At 39.7% G+C, this 19,304-nt stretch overlaps 1 protein-coding gene across 3 annotated transcripts in view; it reads right to left on the reverse strand.

Moving 5' to 3' along the window:
• Positions 1-19,304, reverse strand: part of ARHGEF7 (Rho guanine nucleotide exchange factor 7) — a 126,582-nt gene that overhangs the window by 63,310 nt on the left and 43,968 nt on the right. For all 3 annotated transcript variants that reach the window (XM_087757886.1, XM_087757887.1, XM_087757888.1), the window contains exons 3-5: positions 12,165-12,249; positions 7,839-7,969; positions 5,146-5,347 (exon numbers count right to left, since the gene is read on the reverse strand). In XM_087757886.1, the coding sequence (XP_087614012.1) occupies positions 5,146-5,347; positions 7,839-7,969; positions 12,165-12,249 (418 nt within the window). The remainder of the gene's footprint in view (positions 1-5,145; positions 5,348-7,838; positions 7,970-12,164; positions 12,250-19,304) is intronic.

The raw sequence follows: 19,304 nt of genomic DNA on the forward strand, positions 1-19,304 counted from the left end.
CCTCCTAGAGTAGGGGAGAAGAGATGTGCCAACTGGGACACCAAAAGCTATGTGGTCCCTATTAGTTAAGTGCTACAAGCAAGCTCTGTCTCTCAAGGCGAACTGGTTCAAGTCCAGCACCAGGAGGGCAGACCTAAACTTGTTCCCAGTTCTCAAGCTGGTTCAGGCATCACTGTAACTCCGCTCTGCAACATCGGCACTACGGACACTTCTTCCCTACTAGTATTCACTTGTCCCAGACTCTGTTCTGTTTATGCCTGTAGAGTAACACTTGACAAGAGAACAAAATGCCCCTCCAAGTGCACATGGTTGGGGAGAGGAAAGGTAGCATGCTTGGTGGGTTTTTCTTCTTTTTTTTTTTTTTTTCCTCCTTTTTTTCAAAGCTAAAAGCGTATCTGTCCTTCCCTCATGCACCACAGGATGGGAAAAGGAGATACTCTACTCTTCCACTATACACTGGCCTCTTCCCACACTGTGATTTTTTTTTGGTTTTTAAATTTAACATCTAACCAGAAGAACCATTAACACTGTAATTTGCACTGGGCCTGATAACAACATAACTGTCAAGAAAGCATAACAGAAGAGAGGCTAGGACAGTAATGACATGTTAATTTCTACAATAGAAGAATTAGAATAAAGTTTGTGACACATCAAATGTCATTTTTCAAAGCTATATTCCCTTCAACATAATCTCATGCCATTTAAATGGATTACACTTTGATGAAACCCAGCAAGTGACCATGTGATTTTTATTGTTTTTTTAAATCTGATTAACATCTGACAGTAGCTAAGCAAGCACATCCCATTCCGGCTCACCCCTATTCTCTTTATCACAAAGGAACTCTCAAAACTAAGTCTCAAAATCTCTCTACTGTGCGACACAGAAGCAGCAGCGTAAGAGACAAGACTCCACTTACACCTTCACCCCTCCCTCCTCCGTTTTACCTAAGAAAAAAACTCCACAAGGCCACACTGTCAAATATCTAACAAGTTTACACAGTATAAGTGTTTTGCCCTCTGTCATGTGTAACTATGGCAGGATGAAAATAAAGTCCTCTTATTTCAAAGTACTTCCTGACAAGTGATCAAAGAACATTTAAAAAAAAAAAAAAGGGCAAGACGTTACAGGGTTTAAAAAGAGAAATGAAAACACACGCACAGGGAAGGAGAGAGAAATGGACCATCTTTTTGAGCCTTACAGTGTAGGTACATACCTGAAAAGAAACTACTACTACATTTTTTTATTCTACTTGTAAGTGTGATCATAAGTACCCCAATTTCAAATAAATCCTCCTTTTCCCCTTGGGTCGGGAGGGTGGGGGAGGAAAGAAAATACACACTCAAAAGCAGAATAAAAAACATTTTGGGGAAAGAAATTTGGTTGAGATGGAAAAATACAGAGTCATTGTCCAGCGCAAGAAAACTAAATGCTGTGCTTGGCTCAATAATCTCAGTATCTGCCCTACAACCATTCATAGCTCACCTCACACATGTATTAGCATTCTTTGCTAACACTAATCATTCTGGCATAGCTAAGCCAACAAGTTACAACGTAGTAAACATGGGCAGAGCTTTGCGATATTTTAGCTACTCTGAGATACTTTATCATGTAACATGCCCTGCTTGTGCAATATACGTAATGTAGTTTACTTTTCTTCTAAAATCTTTAGGAAAGCAACGTGGGTAAAGGCAGTTCCCATTACTAAGCAGCTCTTTCTCCCTTTCCTTTAATATCTAACTTCAGAGCAACCGTACAAGCTAAGATTACAAATATACAGTTATCTGACATTAGAGGATTTTAATTTAGAACAAAAATACATTTATCTGAACATCTAATGCCTATGAATTTTGTGAGAATTAGAACAAAAACACGCATGCATAAAGAACTTTTCTTTTCTTCTGTTACCCAGTTTGATGAAGTCAGGTTCCAGCAGACTGAAGGAATTTATTTCATCAAACCTGCCAGTTCCCAAGAGCTCTCCAAATAACAAATCATCAAAAATGATAATGCACAATGTTGCCTGTACAGAATTTCTAACTAGTTGCAGTATTTTCAGCCACATTTGAGAGAAGAAAGAAGGGTGGAGTCATACTGTCGATGCCATAATATTTTACAGAGTATTTTGAAAACCAGTTAGATATCCAGGATGAACATTTTGTTCATAAAGAGACCTTAATCAAGAGCCAGTGTTAACAGTATTATCTTGATCTTTTTAAAATCAATTCATTGTAATGCTAACAGAAAACACATTTTGAATTTTAGCCTGCAAGACAGCAAGTTCTACTAACTCATTTTAAAATACATCAGGAAAAAACAGCACTTTTGTGTTTTAACCTCATGCTCAAACCTAGATGAAACTCCTCATGAACACCCCCCAGAGCCATTCATGTAACTTCAGAGCTTTGTGGCAGAGGGCACTGCATTCCTGTTTCAACAAGGACAGCAGAACAAAGGAAGTCCAACCTCAGGATGCAGTGGCAATGCACTTTGATACAGAAGGAAGGAGAATTACAGAAAAGCCCTCTCTAAAACTTTAAACAATACCCACAAAGCAGAAATCAGTTGAGAATAGAAATGTTCGTAACAAATTTCATGCAAACAACCAAGGGGTGGGGGGGAGAGCAGCAAAATGAGAATAATGAGCTTCAAGTAAGAAGAATTCAGTAAACTTAAAAATATGGGTAAAAAAAGGATTCCCACTAGTGACAATGGACAGGGAAAAGGCTCACAAGAATGACAAATCCTTTAAAAATCAGGGGCATCTCAAAAGTAAGGTTGCATTTACTTTTCCTTCTCAAAAGTAAATGCAAATTGACATGATCAAATATTACAAATACTACAGTGGCCTCAAACACACAAAAAAAGCAAAAGTAACTAGAAAAAGTCATGTCACCAGTTGAAATACAACTAACATGGACATAAGGGTAGTAGCAACAAAACATTCCATAGTATACATACATCAAGGGGGAAAGCTGATCTGCATCTCAATAGGGAAGAAGAGTTAACAACATATATCAGGAAGCTCATAAGAAGTCATGCTTCCTTCTACTACCCGCCCATCCTCATTATAAAAAGGTCAACTTCACAGAATTCAAACACATACCTACAAAGGCATAAAAGCAGGTTAAAACTAGTATTTTGATAAATGAAACAGTACCTGCTGTGCTGATTTGGCAGTAAGAGAACTAGCTACACCCATGTTTGAAACCACAGAGGAAAAGTGAAGTTCCATAAAGTACTGGAAAAGGTCAAACACAGTAACTGTCTTTAAAAAGGAGGAGAACAGAGAAAGCTAGAGAGCTACAGGCCAGTCATTTTAACTTTGTAATAGTCAGTAAATGCACAGAAAACAAAAGCAATGAACCTAACTTCCTGAGAAAGAGAAAAGCGTGGGCACATATTCCCTTCCATAGAAGCAACTGAGCGTATGAGAGAGTGCTCCAAGAATGCAAGAAGTCTTGCAGAAGCCAGAAGGAGCAAGCCCTTGTAGCACAGGGAACATACCTATACAGCAAAGGGAAAAGAAGAGCTTAGCAGAAAACTTCTTTGATGGTGAGAAGTGAAAGTTAAACCAGGGACTGGAAAGAATTCATCTCAGCCCCCAGGAATCAAACAGGGTTGCAAGGACTGGCAAGAATCAAACTGCACTTGGTACTAACCTCGGCCCCACAGCTTGTTGGCTTTCCTATTTAGGAGAGTTACTTCACCCAAGTGAAGTATTCTTAAAAAGACAACAACCACCTTAATTTCAGTTGCTGGCAACTTTTGGTTCTCGTATGTTCACTGTTAAAAGCTACTTCTATTCTGGAGCCTAACTGCTGACCCGGGTTCCAGTCTCCGGAGTCAGAAGAGATCAAAACTGACGAAATCCAAGCAAGACCTCTGCAGCAATGTTTTAAATGAATAATGATGAGACAAGATAGTCATCATGGCTGCAAGAGACTGCTACAACACTACAGACAAGAAAAAACAGGCTTCAGGAATTATTTTTTTTCAGGATAAGCTGCATCTGAGAGATCTCTGAAGAACATTAAAGCTAAGTCTCACATCATGACTATGCCTAAGAGGATCTAGTTGAAAATTACAACCAAGTTACAGATCTAAGACTCTAGTATTCTGTAAAAACGGACTGAGATAGCAAATCAAGGAAGAAAATAAGAAGATGCAACTGGAGGGGAAAGAATAAGTTTAAAAATAGGGTTTTAGCCTCACAACTTCAGTTTGCAATCATGCATCTGTAAGGCTGCCTAAAAAGAAAAAAAAAAAAAAAAAAAAAAAAAGAGTAATGGCAATGATTTTAGCATGGCCCAAAAGATGTGCGTTTTCATTGGAGCTGTGACAAAAGAAAGAGTGGTGAAGCCTCTCGGGGTCTCTGGGTAGTTTTATCCTACCAGGTTTATCCCCAGTCTCTGAAAGCAAGCAGAGACAGGGAAGAGACGGGGCAGGGGGAGGGGAAGAGAGAGAAGATGTCACCCATGTCAAGGTCCTGGTGGGTTAAAAAGCAACATTAGTTCTGATATTCAGTCAAAGATGACATTTACAGAAGACACTTTCACTGTATAAAGTTCAAAATAAAACTTCAGTGGAAGAGTGAAGCCTGTACAAAGAAATGCTGAAGGCATGTGAACAATAAAGGAAAAACCACAAATAGATTATCTTTCAAAAACTGTCTCTAACTTTTCGTAGATTTTGGTAGAATTGGGGATTTTTCCTGCGTTTGTTTGCTTCTAAGTAATGGGACATGTTTAGAGATTTTTTTGGTATAGTTTGTTGTTGGTTTTGGGGGGGTGGTTCTGGTTTTGTTGTTTTTAAAGCACCAATTCAAACTATGTCAGCATCAGAGCCAAAATCTAGCATTCTAGGAATTCAGAGCAGCCCAACTGTGACAGAGACAGACAGACAAGCAAACGGAATGGTGGAGTTTGCTGCATGCTTACTGTTCATTCAAAAGTCCTAGACCACTCTATATAGCGAACTGTGGTGAGGCAATATGAGTTCCTGAACATCAACCATTGCTGTGAATGAAGTTCAGTAAATACAGTCAAGCTTAAACAAAAAGCATTACAATTTTTAAAGAATCAACCAACTATCAACCTCTTCCCAAAGCAAGAATTTGTGCAAATATGCTCTCCTTCAAAACTCACCATTTGATTTTATTTCTCGTACATAGTTACTTGGAAACCACCCTGTTTTGCCATTTAGAGTTCCTTCCCACCAGCCTCCTTCTTCCACTCTTGTAACATGAATAATATCTCCTTTTGAAAAAGAAAGTTCATCTTCATTTGTCTGTTGAAAATTAAATTTTGCTCTCACCACCAACTGATGGTTGCTGTTATCTGTCATGTCCTAGTAAGCGAGAATACAAAGAACAAAAAGATCACGTTAGAGATTTAAATTATTCCATGAACAAAACAGAAGCACCCATAAAATGGAAATAGCCTCTCCTCCACACACAACACTCCCCACACATTTTTACCCTAAGCATTTGTAAGGGATTATTTCCTACTTCCAGTATTTCTGTCATTTTTAATCTATGGATTTGTATCAGTCCAGGGAGTATATCACCTTATTAGAGCCACTTCAAATCAGAAGGGGGTAATAGACCTAAAATGAGAATCATTCTTAATCCCCCCAAAAAATCAAATTCTATTTTCTGTATATAGTATAAATTGGAACTGCCTTTGGCAACTACAAAGAAACAACAGCTTTACATTAAGAGAGTTTTTACCTAAAACTTTCCAGGCTGGGAGGAAGGCGGAACTGAGTTGGGTTTAATTTAATTCTGGATATAAATAAAGAGTTTGCAGCTTAAAACTTTTTTTCCCCTGCAACAGATCAGGTTGGAAGTTTCCACACCTGAATGTGCAAGTCCCCACAGCCTGCCAATGGAGAAGGACAGTGTTCTTCCACAAAATCTACGGAACAGTTATGCAATTTACCTTGAATAAGTACTCACAAATCATTTGCCTGAAGTTTAGCAAAGCTGCAAGTCTGCAGCATGTCGGACTTGCAGCTGTCCACATATATATGTTCATCCCCTATCACAGATGTGAAGGCAGATTATCGCTCTATCGTAACAACTAAATGTTAATAGCTACTTTTTAGGAAGTCTTTCAAATTAACGATGTTCACAATTGGCATTTTGTTCTTGGATGTCAATTTTGGGTATCTGCATCATTTAAGCATTTCACGAGTTAGGACAAACTTTTATGCTAAAAAAGCTAAATAATTGGACAGCTTTAAATAATCCAAATACAAATCTACTGCACTGGAACTGAGAGAACAGGACTATAAATCATGTCTGTCTCTATCATAAGTAAGGATCAATACCTGTATTACTAAAAAAGTAACTTAGTGAGAAAATGACTGAGCAAGCAATACTAGTCAGCTATCCAGGTAGCAGAATTTCACCTACATGTTGTCTATATAGTTGAGATGATTAAAAGATGTACTGCGTAATGTCACTGGGATCATATAACATGTCAGCTTAATTCATATCCACAGCAATCATGTTATTGTATCACAACTCAATTTAACAATCAGACTTTTAGTGGCTGAGAAACTGTAGGAAAATGAAGGCAAACACAACTTTGAAAAGACACAGAAAGCCCCAAGATACTGCAAGTCACAATGTTCAATCAATAGATCGGCACATTTCAAACAAGTGGCTCTGCCTTAGTCCTCTGCTTGTACATCATGTGCTTTCATCCGCTATGACTGCTCAGAGAAAAAGGGTTGCCTTAGTAAGCAGTAAAAAGCCACAAAATAAGCAGCAACATAGCACAGTGACATCAACTACAGTCCCTTTACTCTGCCAGGATGGCTCTCCAGTAGATGAAACTGAGTACAAATTTGGTGAGAACAGTTCCAAACTGTTTGTCTACAGCAGCAAAACCAAATTAAGAATTTCCCAAGTTTGGCCACTAGCTCTCTTTCCCTCCTTCTTGCACTTCTCTGCCCTTTTGCAACTTCCTACAGAGCTGCTCAGATCACCAAGGTGATAGAAATACTTAAAACTCTGATTACTTCAGTAATCCAGCTAACAGCTAGTCCCACAAACAGTTGCATCACCAAAACTGAGTGGGCGGTGAACAGCAGAGCGGGAGCTGGAATTAGTGGCCTAGGGCAAGAACTTGCAAGGGCTCTGCTACCAGAGAAAATACATCAAACCACACCTAAGAACGCTTAAGGAGAGCACTGTGTTTAAAGTTTCACATAGCAATCATCACATAGTTCAAAACAGCCTCCTTCAAGTATGGAAAAAGCAGTTTACAGTAGGGATCTGAACCCTCCTTGCAAACCTTTTAGTCGCTAAAAGCACCTTTCCTCACGGTTACTTTCAATACAGTACTCCCTCCTGATTTTGGCTGTACTGTAAAACAACTGCCCATACCACTCAGTTACCCAAAGGCTAATAAAAGGATTCACCTTGAAACATAACAGAAAACAGGAATAACTACCAACACTGCCAACATTGAAAGTACCACCTTTGCTGAGGTTTGAATATCCTTCAATCATCATCCCTAAACTCACAGACATGGAGAAAAAGAGATTTTTGCCTTTGAAAAAGCAAGTCCTTACACTGAAAAGTAAGAAATAAATCCATGTTGTCTGCATATGCAGTAAGTGATGAAAAAAATAATTACAAGTTCACAGAAAGCTGCATGTATTTTGGAACATCATAAGAAAAGCTGCAAAAAATAGAATGTTACAGGCTTGAAAGAGAGGAAACACAGTTACTTTACTACACTATTGTTTACTTATAAATCTTGTCAAAAGAAAAAAAAAAAAAAAAAAAATCACACCACAGCCGTGTTTTGTTTCTTCTAGAACTTACCAAACTCCGATACTGTCCCTGAAAGAGTTTTGAAGTTCTACTGTGTAAAGACTGCGATCCCAGAGAATCGAAAGATTTTATCCGATGAGATGAGGGACGTGCGCATACAGAATCACTGCCCAGCCCTATGTCTGTAGGAGGGAAAAAGAAAAAGTATATATATACAGATCTCTCAAATTCTAATAACTTCTGTTTACTTCTGTAAAACTCACGTGCCTAAAGCAGATTTGATATATCTGCAGTTCCTCAATAATTCAAGATTTTAAAAAAATATATAGTTATAAATGATCTGAAATCCTGAGACACTGGCAGTTTCTTCCCCATACAGACAGGAAAACAATTTGAGCTGTTTAGGAAGAGGAGGGCTAGGGTTGTATTTCTCCATTCCTACTCACTACCAGTCTATTTAAAGGTAATTAACCAGCATCATTTTAGCTAGTGGCCAAGAATTTTGAATGCATAAAACTTGCTTGAAGTCAAGCCAGCCACATCTGTTTCTTAGCTCTTCCCCCCCCATCTCCTTCTCAATTAAAACATTCCTTCCACTGTCTTTTTTCCTACGTTCCTTTGTCTCATCCCGTTTTTGCCAACTAAGCTATTTCTTCTTTGGAGGGAGGGGGAGGGATAGGAGGAGTAGAAAGGAAGAAAGCTGCATGCTTGAAAAAAACAACAGCCCCCCAAAACCTCTCCCTCTTTCATTTGTCTCTACTCTGAGAAGCACGCCCATTTGCGAGATGTTCATCTGAAGGGCAGCGTTAAGTCAGGGTGCTGCTGGGCTCCCTGTGGGCTGGGAGGCATTGAGGGGGTGGCAGGGCAGGGCTCAGCTCATCCCACCACCCCAGGCAGGAGCGGGGCAGCTGGGGCACCCAGGCAGCCCCAGCCCTGGACATCGGGCACCTCCCTGGGGATGGGGTGTCCTCATGCGGATTAGCAGGCCACAGCCAGACAGGAGCCGGGCTGCACCAAAAGTGGCTCCTAAGGGCCGGGGTCAGTGCCAGCCGTGGTCTCCCACAGCACTGCTGGGAGCCTTCCCCCAGTGTTAGAGTGGGACGAGGGTTGGTCCTGGCTGCACCAGCTCCCCCCAGCCCTCTCAGCCAAGTCCCCAGGAGGGGGATGCTCCCAGGGCCCTTGCACAGGTGACATGTTGCAGCAGACAAACATTGCTGCTTTGCAGGAGTATGGCAAGTCATTCCTTTTCCTCATGTTTTCCCACATAGAAGGAAATAACTCAGTGAGCATCTGAGCTTCAAGGAGCCCCAAAAGCAACGCAGTATTTTCTGTCCCAAACTCAGATGTTTTCGCTAGACTACACGAGCATCCCAACTGCTCTCCTGATTTTTATGCCTCTGTTACTCTCCTTCCTAGTAGTCTGCTTTGCCTCCAACGCTCTACCTCCATCAGAGGTACAAGCACACAACTACAGGCTCTCAGTTACTTTTGGACTAAAGCAGACAACGATTATGCAATCAGAGTTATTTTTGACCAAAGGGAAATACACATGCAGGTGCAGCTCCATGAGGAGACTGGTGAAAAAAGCGTTATCTGCTGTTCCATGTCAAACCTGAAGGGAGAATTCGATTCATCTTAACTGGAAAGCCTCTAAACTTCAGCACGGCATCTAACAGCAACCAAGATGAAGGAGGAGGGAAAGGGTTTTGGATGGACAATGAGCACAGAAGAAAAGTGTTGACAAAGGATGCTCCAAGTCCGCAGTGACTGAGCAGAGAACACCTCTCTCAGGTGCATCTTTTTAAATAGTCTTTGTCATCCTTCAAAAATCATTATCCTTAAAAAAAACCCTACAAATATACACACCCTAGTCAAATAGTGCAATATTAGAATTATTCATATTAAGTTGCATATTTTGTATAGAAAGTATCGTTACACATTGAAGTCATAAAAGACCTCACACTTTGAGAGCCTGCTTTCCTAAAAGCATTTGAAGGCCATTGTATAAATATAAACGCTCGTGATTATAGTCCATTACAGAAAGAACATACATCTTTGTTTTCACAGACTGGCAGGAGAAAAATGGGACTACATCATGGGCTTCGTTTGCAAATCATAACTTTATGGCTAATTCTAATGCTCCCAAAAACTTTAAAGTTGCTGTAACCGTCAGTAACTAATAGAACTTAAGGCTTATAAGTAACCTGAAGCATCTCCATGTCCAGTTTGCTATGCTTCCTATCTGCAGTCGACCAGAACAGACACACCACCAAATCCAGCATTATACCTTGACACAGTTCACCTAGGAAAACAGGATCAGGTTTATTCATGGCAGTGTGTTCCAGCCTCTGGGTAACCCTAAAACACACTACCTAGAAATTGTTTAAGTGTGGCCTGATTCCTAAAATTTTTGAGTTCACAACAGCAGATCCAATACACCAACACAAGAGCACCTTTTGAGGCTTGAATTAAACTGCATGTGTCTGAGCTGAAAAGAAGGAAAATTATTACAAACAAACCACATGCAAATCGCAAGTATTTTTTCCAATAGTATCTGAATACTTTTAAATGAATTTGAACTTTTGATAGACTTAAAAGGCTGGCAGACCCCATGTATCCATTGAAGTTTCCATTAAAATACCAAATAAACATGTTCAATGAATTTCTCAATGGGACTATGGTCAGAAGAGAGTTCAGCTCGGCTGCTAAAAACCTCAGGAATCTTGGCTGGCAACGGAATGTGCATGTTTGACAAATATTAATTTGGTAGATTTCACAGAAGCTTTACACTTCTATCCATCCATCCAAAGGTTTTCAGGGTTTGTAACACCCTTCCTTCTTCTCCACCACTATCTCAGCTTCCCTATACCAGTTCCTCTCCCCTTATCTGTCTACACACAGCAACTGAGACCTTGATCCTACCCCTCCTGAACTTAAAGAATTTGATGGAGTGTGAACATGTGTATACTTGAAATTCTTGCAGACCCAGATGAGGATCTGAAAGCTATCTTCCAGCACTATAGTAGGGAGATAGAGTCTAAAATGCCTTCTACGCAGTCACCCAATTAAAGAAAATCATTTGGAAGAACAGTTGGTCAGGAAAGATTCATGCAGCTCTGCTTGCTCCTAGGAATGAAGCAACACCACATTTTGCATGCGGTTTTGATTTTTGATTTCCATACCACTACCCACTCCCATGAAAGGGATCAGCCTGTGACCTTTCTAAGGCCAGCTGCAATTGTGGCTTTTTGATGTGATTGATGTCTGGACTGAACAGCCGCACTTTTCTTCCCCTTTAAAGACAACTATGGTCAGTGGACAGCAGCTTTAAAAATGTACTGAAATGGTTTACATTTGCACTTGCAGTTAAGATGAAAGGCAGTATCTTCAACTGGTGTAAGTAGCTTCAAAGCCATCAATGGTATTACTCCATGCCCATTCATTAGAACTAAGAATTTGGTTGTAAAACTCACTCCTAAGGGGTGTTTTCTGATGCAAGGAGGAAAAAAAGAAAGCCACAAAAAAAATCCCTGTTGTAACGGACCAGGGGAATATTATAAAAGTGATAACATACTTATCCTATTACTATTAAACAAAATAACACTGATCCATCCCTGTCTTCCTTTTTCTCCCCACATAAAAACTGACAAGCACGGTACATTTTTAAATAATCTCTCTCTCTCACCAGACTCTAACCTCATGACCATTACTGGAACTTGCTGCTGACAAGTAAAACCCCAGCACAGAGCAGCAAAAAGGGTCACCAATGCTAACACTTTTTGACTGTCCCAGGGTCCAGTTGACATCGTTTAGCACAGCCTCACCCTACAAGAAAGCACGGAAACCTCGCACCTGTGTGCTATTTCTACAGCTCTCTCTTCCCCACAAAGAACTTGAGGTAGGTCATTTATAACTTCTAGCTGCTACCTAAATGAAACATGCGTGGATTAAGGAATCAGAGATGTTGGCTATCCTTTTAGGAAAGGATGGTTCTGGGGAATGTAGGGGTGGGGGAACAACACGACAAAAATATTGACAAAAGTGTTCAAACACAGGAATGACAGAGTGGGGCAAAAGTCAACTTTTAGTATTCCAAACTGAAAAAAAAGGAGAAAAAAGAAGATGGGGCCTTTTTCTAAGAATTCTTGCCAGCTAAAAGGCTCAGCCTTAGCTCCACTGCAAAGCTTCCTTCTGCAGAAGAGGAGACAAGAGAATCCAGAGAGCCACTGCCAAAGTCATAACAACAAACTGTAACAAAGAAACTCTTCTAAAACACTGCACATGTTCATTTTATCCTGAGTATAGCAACAGGTATACACACTGATATAAGCTGAAGGTAAGGTAAACAAGCACCATGACAGAGCAGAGCCTACTTACCTGCAGTCACCTTATTTAAAGCCACAAGAGAGCTGAGAACTTTGCTGAAATTCTGTCCCTGATACAGGTCATTTGCATCAAAAGTCTGAAAACAAGAAGAACATAGAATAAGACGTAGAAACAAGCCTTTAAACCAAGCATTTCTGTGCTATCATGCAAACCATGACTGTAGAAGCTATCAAAGTGTCAGTCTTTCAGTGGCTGTAATGGACCAGTAAAACTGTGGGGGCTTTTTTCCCCTTTTTTAAAAACAAACAAACAAAAGAACAAACCCCATCATTTTTAAATAGAAAGAGAATATAGAAACAGCTGCATTTGAGAAAAAATGAAGAACATAAAAGCTAAAAATACCAAGTGTCATCTAAATTACACACAAGTTGAATAAAACATAATTATCAGAAGAGAAGCTTTCCTCAGACAGCTTGGCCAAAAAAGCTACTGGGTACCATTACTCTTGGCATACTCTTCGTTTTCTGTAGCAGCTCGCAGGCACTGTACCCGATGGGTCATAAAATATTTTTTAAATTACTACAAATACTTTTAAGTACTACAACAACGTACATGCTATCTCTACCCTACAAGACACAGAAGACGACAGGATTCCTGAAAATTAATGAGTTTTCCAAAGAGTGAAGTTGCTGGACAGGTTAGATGGAGAATGAAGTTTGGGAAGGGCAGGGATGAAAGCTGGGGGTTATTTTTTTTTTTTTATTTTTTAACTGTGGGAAAGAGAACCAAATCTCTTGTAGAAAACACTCCAGAAACTTTCAAGCGCTGGGTGATGACATTAAACATCTGGATTTTCAGGGGGGGAAAGAGGAGATAAAAAAAGCAAAAGAGACCCATAATATTTGCCTGAGGTAATGGAAACACTCATCTAAAGCCTCATGAAAATAGCTCTTGCAATAGATTCTGCATAGGTTGAAAGGAGTCACAGTATTCCCTTGTGCAAGACTATAAAGAGGACAATAAAAGACAGCTATTACAGTTGTGCCAACTGATTTAAGAAACAGAAAACGAGTTTCCCCTGCAGCATAGCTGCTTTTATCTGAAAAGTCAACAAAAACCTGTTTATTTTCCTGATAACAGACCCATCCCACAGGCACTATCAGAAAGTCTGTACCCTAGAAAGCAGCCTTCAGAGGCAGGAGAGGAAAAACCCATATTCCCAGGGGAGAAGAGCGTAAGGGACAAAGGAGGACTGGGAGGAGAAACACGGAGGCTGGTTAAACCTGAGAGAAGTGAAAATTTTCATGAAAGCTACCTAAAGTAACTACAGAAGGGACTGCCAGACCAGTTGTGACTGGTTATGTGATCTACTAACAAAGGCAGAGCAGATTTGGGCAACATTTAATGACAGTATTATTCAGTAACGGAAAAAAAAAATCTCCCAAAACATTCACAGCATTTGAGGTACTTGCATATGTTAACATGCATATTTTTTTCCCCTCACACTGAGGATCATCTCTGGTCCCAGCGAGCAGCAGCTCTACCTCAGCTGTACAGGTGCTGACATCTCTCAAGCTCAGGTAGTGTGCATACAGCTCAGAAGAGCAATGCCACAGAACAGACACAAAATCAAGCAGAGGCAAACACTAATACTCTCCAAGGAATTATCACTCACATAAAATAAATCAAATAACTGTTTCACCAAGTTTCACTGGGCTACAGAAAATTTAACTACTCCTCTTATTTATTTGAAGCTGCAAGAAGTAAGGAGAGGGACCAGGGAATTGGCTCGATGTGAACTTTGTAGAGTTTTCCTGGACATGAGGAAGTATTTAAAAGCTATGTGCACAATAAAAGACATTAAGCAAAGAAGAAATTATCTGATTTTACACAAAGAGACTAAAGATATGTTAAGTTTTATTAATAGCATAATTTATAAGAGATGAGAAAAGATACCAATAAGGTGACAGCAGAATACATAAAAGCAAAAGCAGACTAGCTTAACCACTGCTCAAATTGGGAAAAAAAATTAAGCTGTTATGGAACAAGAAAGCATCAGGAGTGTAAAATTTTCATTGTTAGCAATATGCTTATTGTGGTAGCTTTTAAACAAGCAAATCAAAAGTATGAACAGAGTCATGAAATAATGGCTCTGATCCCAAAAAAAGGAAGTACAAGAGATACAGGCACTTGTGCAGACACCAGAATTGAATCGGAAAGGTACTACAGGGGAGAGAGAGAAAACTATTAAAAAAAGAAATGTTTAAGAAAAATGTTAGAAACTATAGCTTAAATTTACAAAAATTAAAAAAAAAAAAATCCTAAATCTACTTTAAGCTCACCTTCATTTTGGATTCTGCTAGAGCCAAGAGCTCTCCAAAGTCAGGCTAACTGGAGAACAACAGGATGCGAGGAAGCCTCGTTTCCTGCTACACCGAGACTATAGCGGATACCAAGAATGATTTGATTGGATCATCCCAACACGTATGGTGCCACAAAAAAGGCTGTATCCAGGACACGCATCCAGTCTGCCGCTTCACAGGAAACAACACAATGGGAGGATACGAGAAATGTTTGCTTCCTTGCGATTTTACAAAAAGTAATTCTGACGGGAAGCCACCCGCAGCACGCTCACGGCCACCATGTTCATTAGTAGCATTTGACAGAGGGGGGGGAAGGACATGACACCCTCCAGAGAGATTTTCTCTTAACTTAACAAATGTTTAAAAATAAACTAACCTAGAGAGATAAAAAGTGAGGAAAAAACGCTTAGGTGCTCTAAAGTTTTAAGGCTAATTCATTATGAACTCAACTACTTGATTATAAAAACCTTGTTTTAAAAAAGCCAACCAGAACAAAAAAACCACTACAAACCCACACAACAAAAAACCCCACCAAAAACTCACACCCTTCTTCTATCTTAGTAGAGGTTTGCTCATTTCACAGTATGTTTGAAAACTCTCTCTGACATGAGGAAAAGCATCAAGACACTGTAAGAGGAGCTTCCATGGGATTGCCAGAGAAAACAGTCTGCTCCGGGTTTCAAGAGAAGTCCGACTTGCATATGGACTACCATCTTCATTCTGGTATTTATGGACAGATCAGCTGTGAGAACTGACTCTTTAAATCATCATACCCCGATGTGAGAACGAGTCATTCAGTAACTTCTCTGTTCAATGTCACTGGATGACAAACTCCGCCCCCCCCCCCCCCCCAATTCTGCCACTGCAAGAATCAAGGCTGAATTTTGAGATCCAAGTACGAAGCAAAGTTTTTTCTATATTGCAAACTATTACCACATAACAAGGTCTGCATGCTAAATTATGTTCTATAATACTACCATAATCCACTTTTCAAATCATCTCAGAGAAGCACAACGTGAATTCAAACTTGCACATGCTTACAACAGCTCTTAAAACCTAAAAATGCAAACACTTAGAAAGATATGACCTTGGAAATATCGTCTTTTAAACATTACGTGACAGGCCTATATAGACGTTAAACATGGCTTTATGGAAAAATATTTCCAGTATACCCTTGCTTTCCAGGCAAACAATACGTTTAATTCTGCAGAGACTCCACCTGTGATGAAGCTTATCCTCTTGCTCATCCAATCCTTATCTTCCACCAAGACAGTCAGATAAAACATTAGTCAGGATGCAAGTGTAAAACCATCATAAATCACATCAGATGCAGATCCAGCCAAGCCAAACCTTCTGAACAAACTACTTCAATAAAATACGTTCATTTTTAAATTCCAAAGAATTGACCACCTGCAGATATGTCTTATATAAGCATTAACATAAAGCACACCTATTAAATAAAGACAGAGCAGGACTATATTAGGAGCCTTACACTGGAAACACTTTGTAATTATAAACAGTTAGCTGGGAATCAACGAACATCAAGTTTAGCAGGCTCATCTCCGCATGCCTCTTATTATGTGCCTGTTTTAACATCTTTCTCACATTCTTCTGTTCTCTCCTGGATTTCAACATCTGACACATCAATATCCCAGGCAGATATTGTATTCTAGAAGCAGACCAGACTAAACTGCCTAATAACAAGGGGTCTTACGAGATCTGTAACACTTCGCATACACTCAAGAGCACGCTGGCAAGGGCCACAGGACACTGACTGCCAAAGCCTGCTGATTGCCTACACTGACCCACAGATGCTGGCTTCCCTTCCCACATACCCCACCAGTTCCCAATACCCCAGCCTGGCTTTCCATAACTATGCCTGCATTTTTTGCCCCTAGGATTTCAATTGGCTGCAAACTTTATTGATAACAATTTTATGACCTCTTTCAGGTCATTAATGAAGTGTTAAATAACATGGTTGAGTACCAATGGCAGCAAATCCCCTACAGCAAGGTGTACATTGGATGGTCAGTCCACGTTTGTAATTGTATTAAAGCCTATTAATTAGCCAATTTTTAAATTCATTTCATAGGAGCCATATTGATTTTTCCATCACTGGCACTTCTTAAACACCAAATGAAAGGCCTTAGAGATCCATTTCATCCACATACTCGTTGTTCAACTACCAAATCCATCTTCTCATTTTAAAACAAGACCGACCTCCGTATGCATCTGTTTAAACTCCATCACATTCAAAATATCCATGGTAATACATTCAGGTCATTTAAAGTCATCTAAACCACTAACCCTGAGTGGACAGAGACTTCTGTTCAAACGGTGTTTATGACCTAATAGCAAGGAGGAAATAAAACTAACATAGCAATGCTCATCCCTCATATCCCTGCAACAACCAGTACCTACTGAAATTGGAAAAACATTAACTGCGGAATTAGTGACAGGAAAAGGAAATTGGAAAATAACGTTGAGAATATACCTGGTGAGAGCACACTAAGGCATACAGTAAGCCTGCAGCAGCATTCTTTCCTTCAAATCAGTTTCAAGGCCTCAGGTATCCTTTACACTATTTTATTCCCCCCTTCTAACCCATGAAGTCAGAAGACAGTTATGGAGAAAATGTTTTTAAATTAAGGTATTTCTCCTGATAAGGCAAGGTCTACAACTAGAGACAGGAAAAAAAAAAAATCAGCCAAGCTTCTAGACACACGCTTTTTCTTCAAATGTGTCTTCTACCAATCTTAACTTGCTTGTATCCTTAAACCACCAGAACATCAGTAAGGCTGTATCTAACAGTCATAGTAAGAAAAGTTCATATACTGATTAACAGTAAAACAAAAAGATTTTTCTTCATAAGTATTTCCTTGCTAGACTAGTGCCTTGAATATACACAGGTACAGCATTCCCAATGAATATTAACATTTTAAGCATCTGTCTGACAAAAATAGATGACAGCTTTCTTTACAGCACTGCACCATAAACTGCAGCAGCTGAGGAGCTGACTTAGGAGCAGCCCAGACATCTGTGCAGCACAGATAGGGCTGCCACAGCTAACCTCGCCAGCCAGCCCCAAAATAAGCTGTAACCCCTAGGCTGCGTGTACTAAACTGGCAGGATGCTTTCCAGCTCAGCTTGGTGGCCTCAGGCCCCTAGCGCAAAAGATTACGAGAACATTGGCTTGCACGCCCGGAGGAAATGAAAGGAAATAAGCAGGGTGGCTTGGCAAAGCACAGCATGACCATGTACAACGTGTCGCTCCACCTGTTCCTACTGCAAAGGCTGCGGCGTTTTTGGCCATGGGAGCATGAATAAACAAGTGGTAGGGGGAAAAAAAAAAAAGCAACTCACAGTTAGAAACGGGTGACCTTCTTGAAAAACATTAAGAACTCCAACACCTCGCTTCGTTGCGCCACCACCCCCAGCGTATTTCTACCCCTAGAGCAGCTGGCAAGGAGAAGCCACAGAGGCCATCAACGGTCCACCTTCCCGTCATGACACTAACACGCCCAAGCTGGAAAAAAGGTCTCATAGGTAAGCCTACATGCAAAGCACAAATTTCTTCATTTATTCTCGTGTTAGGTCAGCCTTAAGTGGAGCTGAGTCTCATTCAGCTATTATGCAGCAGCTGTTCCTCGAGCCGTGAATTATCATCTGAAAGCTGCGGCACTAAAAGGAGAGATAAGAAAAGCAGGGAACTATGACAACTGAGAGAGGAAGAGAAGGGGGGAGAAGATGAGATGATTACAAATGTTCTGGAAATCTCTATGAAACATAATGTTGCCCAAATCTAGTACGTGCAGCACAAGGGAGAGCTAAAGAAAAAATTAATATCTGTTTCAAAAATTAAAGAGTAAGACAAAAGGAAAAGTTTGAAAATAACTGGGAGAACAGACCTGCAGTGCAGGATTTTGGTGTGATTTGGTACCAGTTCACAAGAGAAATTAAAACTCAGTGGTAAACAATATATAACACTTAACAAGAGATTTGGAATAAATTTTACTGCTCATATAAACCTGCTCCTCAAAAGTAAAAATTTAATTGTACTAAAGACACCACAATCACCTAGAAAGCTTTATTTAATCCCTACAAGTAGTAATACTTTTAAGACCTAACATCTTATCTACAAAAGCAGGCACAACCAGCAATAAAAATGTATATTGAAGTTTATAGTGTCTGTGTGCACATCCGTGTGTGCGTGCATGTATCCAAATATACATTTACGACACAAATCCAAAGAGTACAAAGGTTAAAAAAAAAAAAAAAAATCTTGTTTTAGAGTCCCTGAAGATGTACTAAAGTTTTCCAGCTCCGAGAGTTTTTTTCCCAAACCAGCTACATCAAAGCACTAAAGATTCTGCAGAGCATTAATTTCAAATACTACGTAACATTTTACCTAAGCCACTGCTTCGAAGTTAACACCTAAATATTGCCAAAACTAAAAATATACAACTCATTTTTCACAAACCCCAGCAAAAATGGCATTAAAAAAATCTACACAAAGAAATACTAAGTTCCTCTTTGGAGACAAACTGTGAAGTTAGTATGCTCAAATGAATTCTTTAGTAACAAAGTCATAGAATTTGGTATTTTTAACCATAAACTTCTAGCAGTAGGAAACTAAGATGCAATTTAAAAAATACAAACAGAAAGGTTAGCACTGCCTAAATTTGTATTAGCACGTAAGAAACCACGAGCCTGTTCTAAATTTCTACCTGCACAGCAAAACAAGAACTACATCTCTCACACCTTCATCCCAAATCACTTTCAAATTGCTTTGTAGGATTTGAATCTTACAGAGGATACCACACACTGA

This window comes from Nipponia nippon, unplaced genomic scaffold, assembly GCF_047370975.1.
Source record: "Nipponia nippon isolate SJK-2023a ecotype South Korea unplaced genomic scaffold, ASM4737097v1 scaffold_2, whole genome shotgun sequence".
Taxonomy (NCBI): Eukaryota; Metazoa; Chordata; class Aves; order Pelecaniformes; family Threskiornithidae; genus Nipponia; species Nipponia nippon.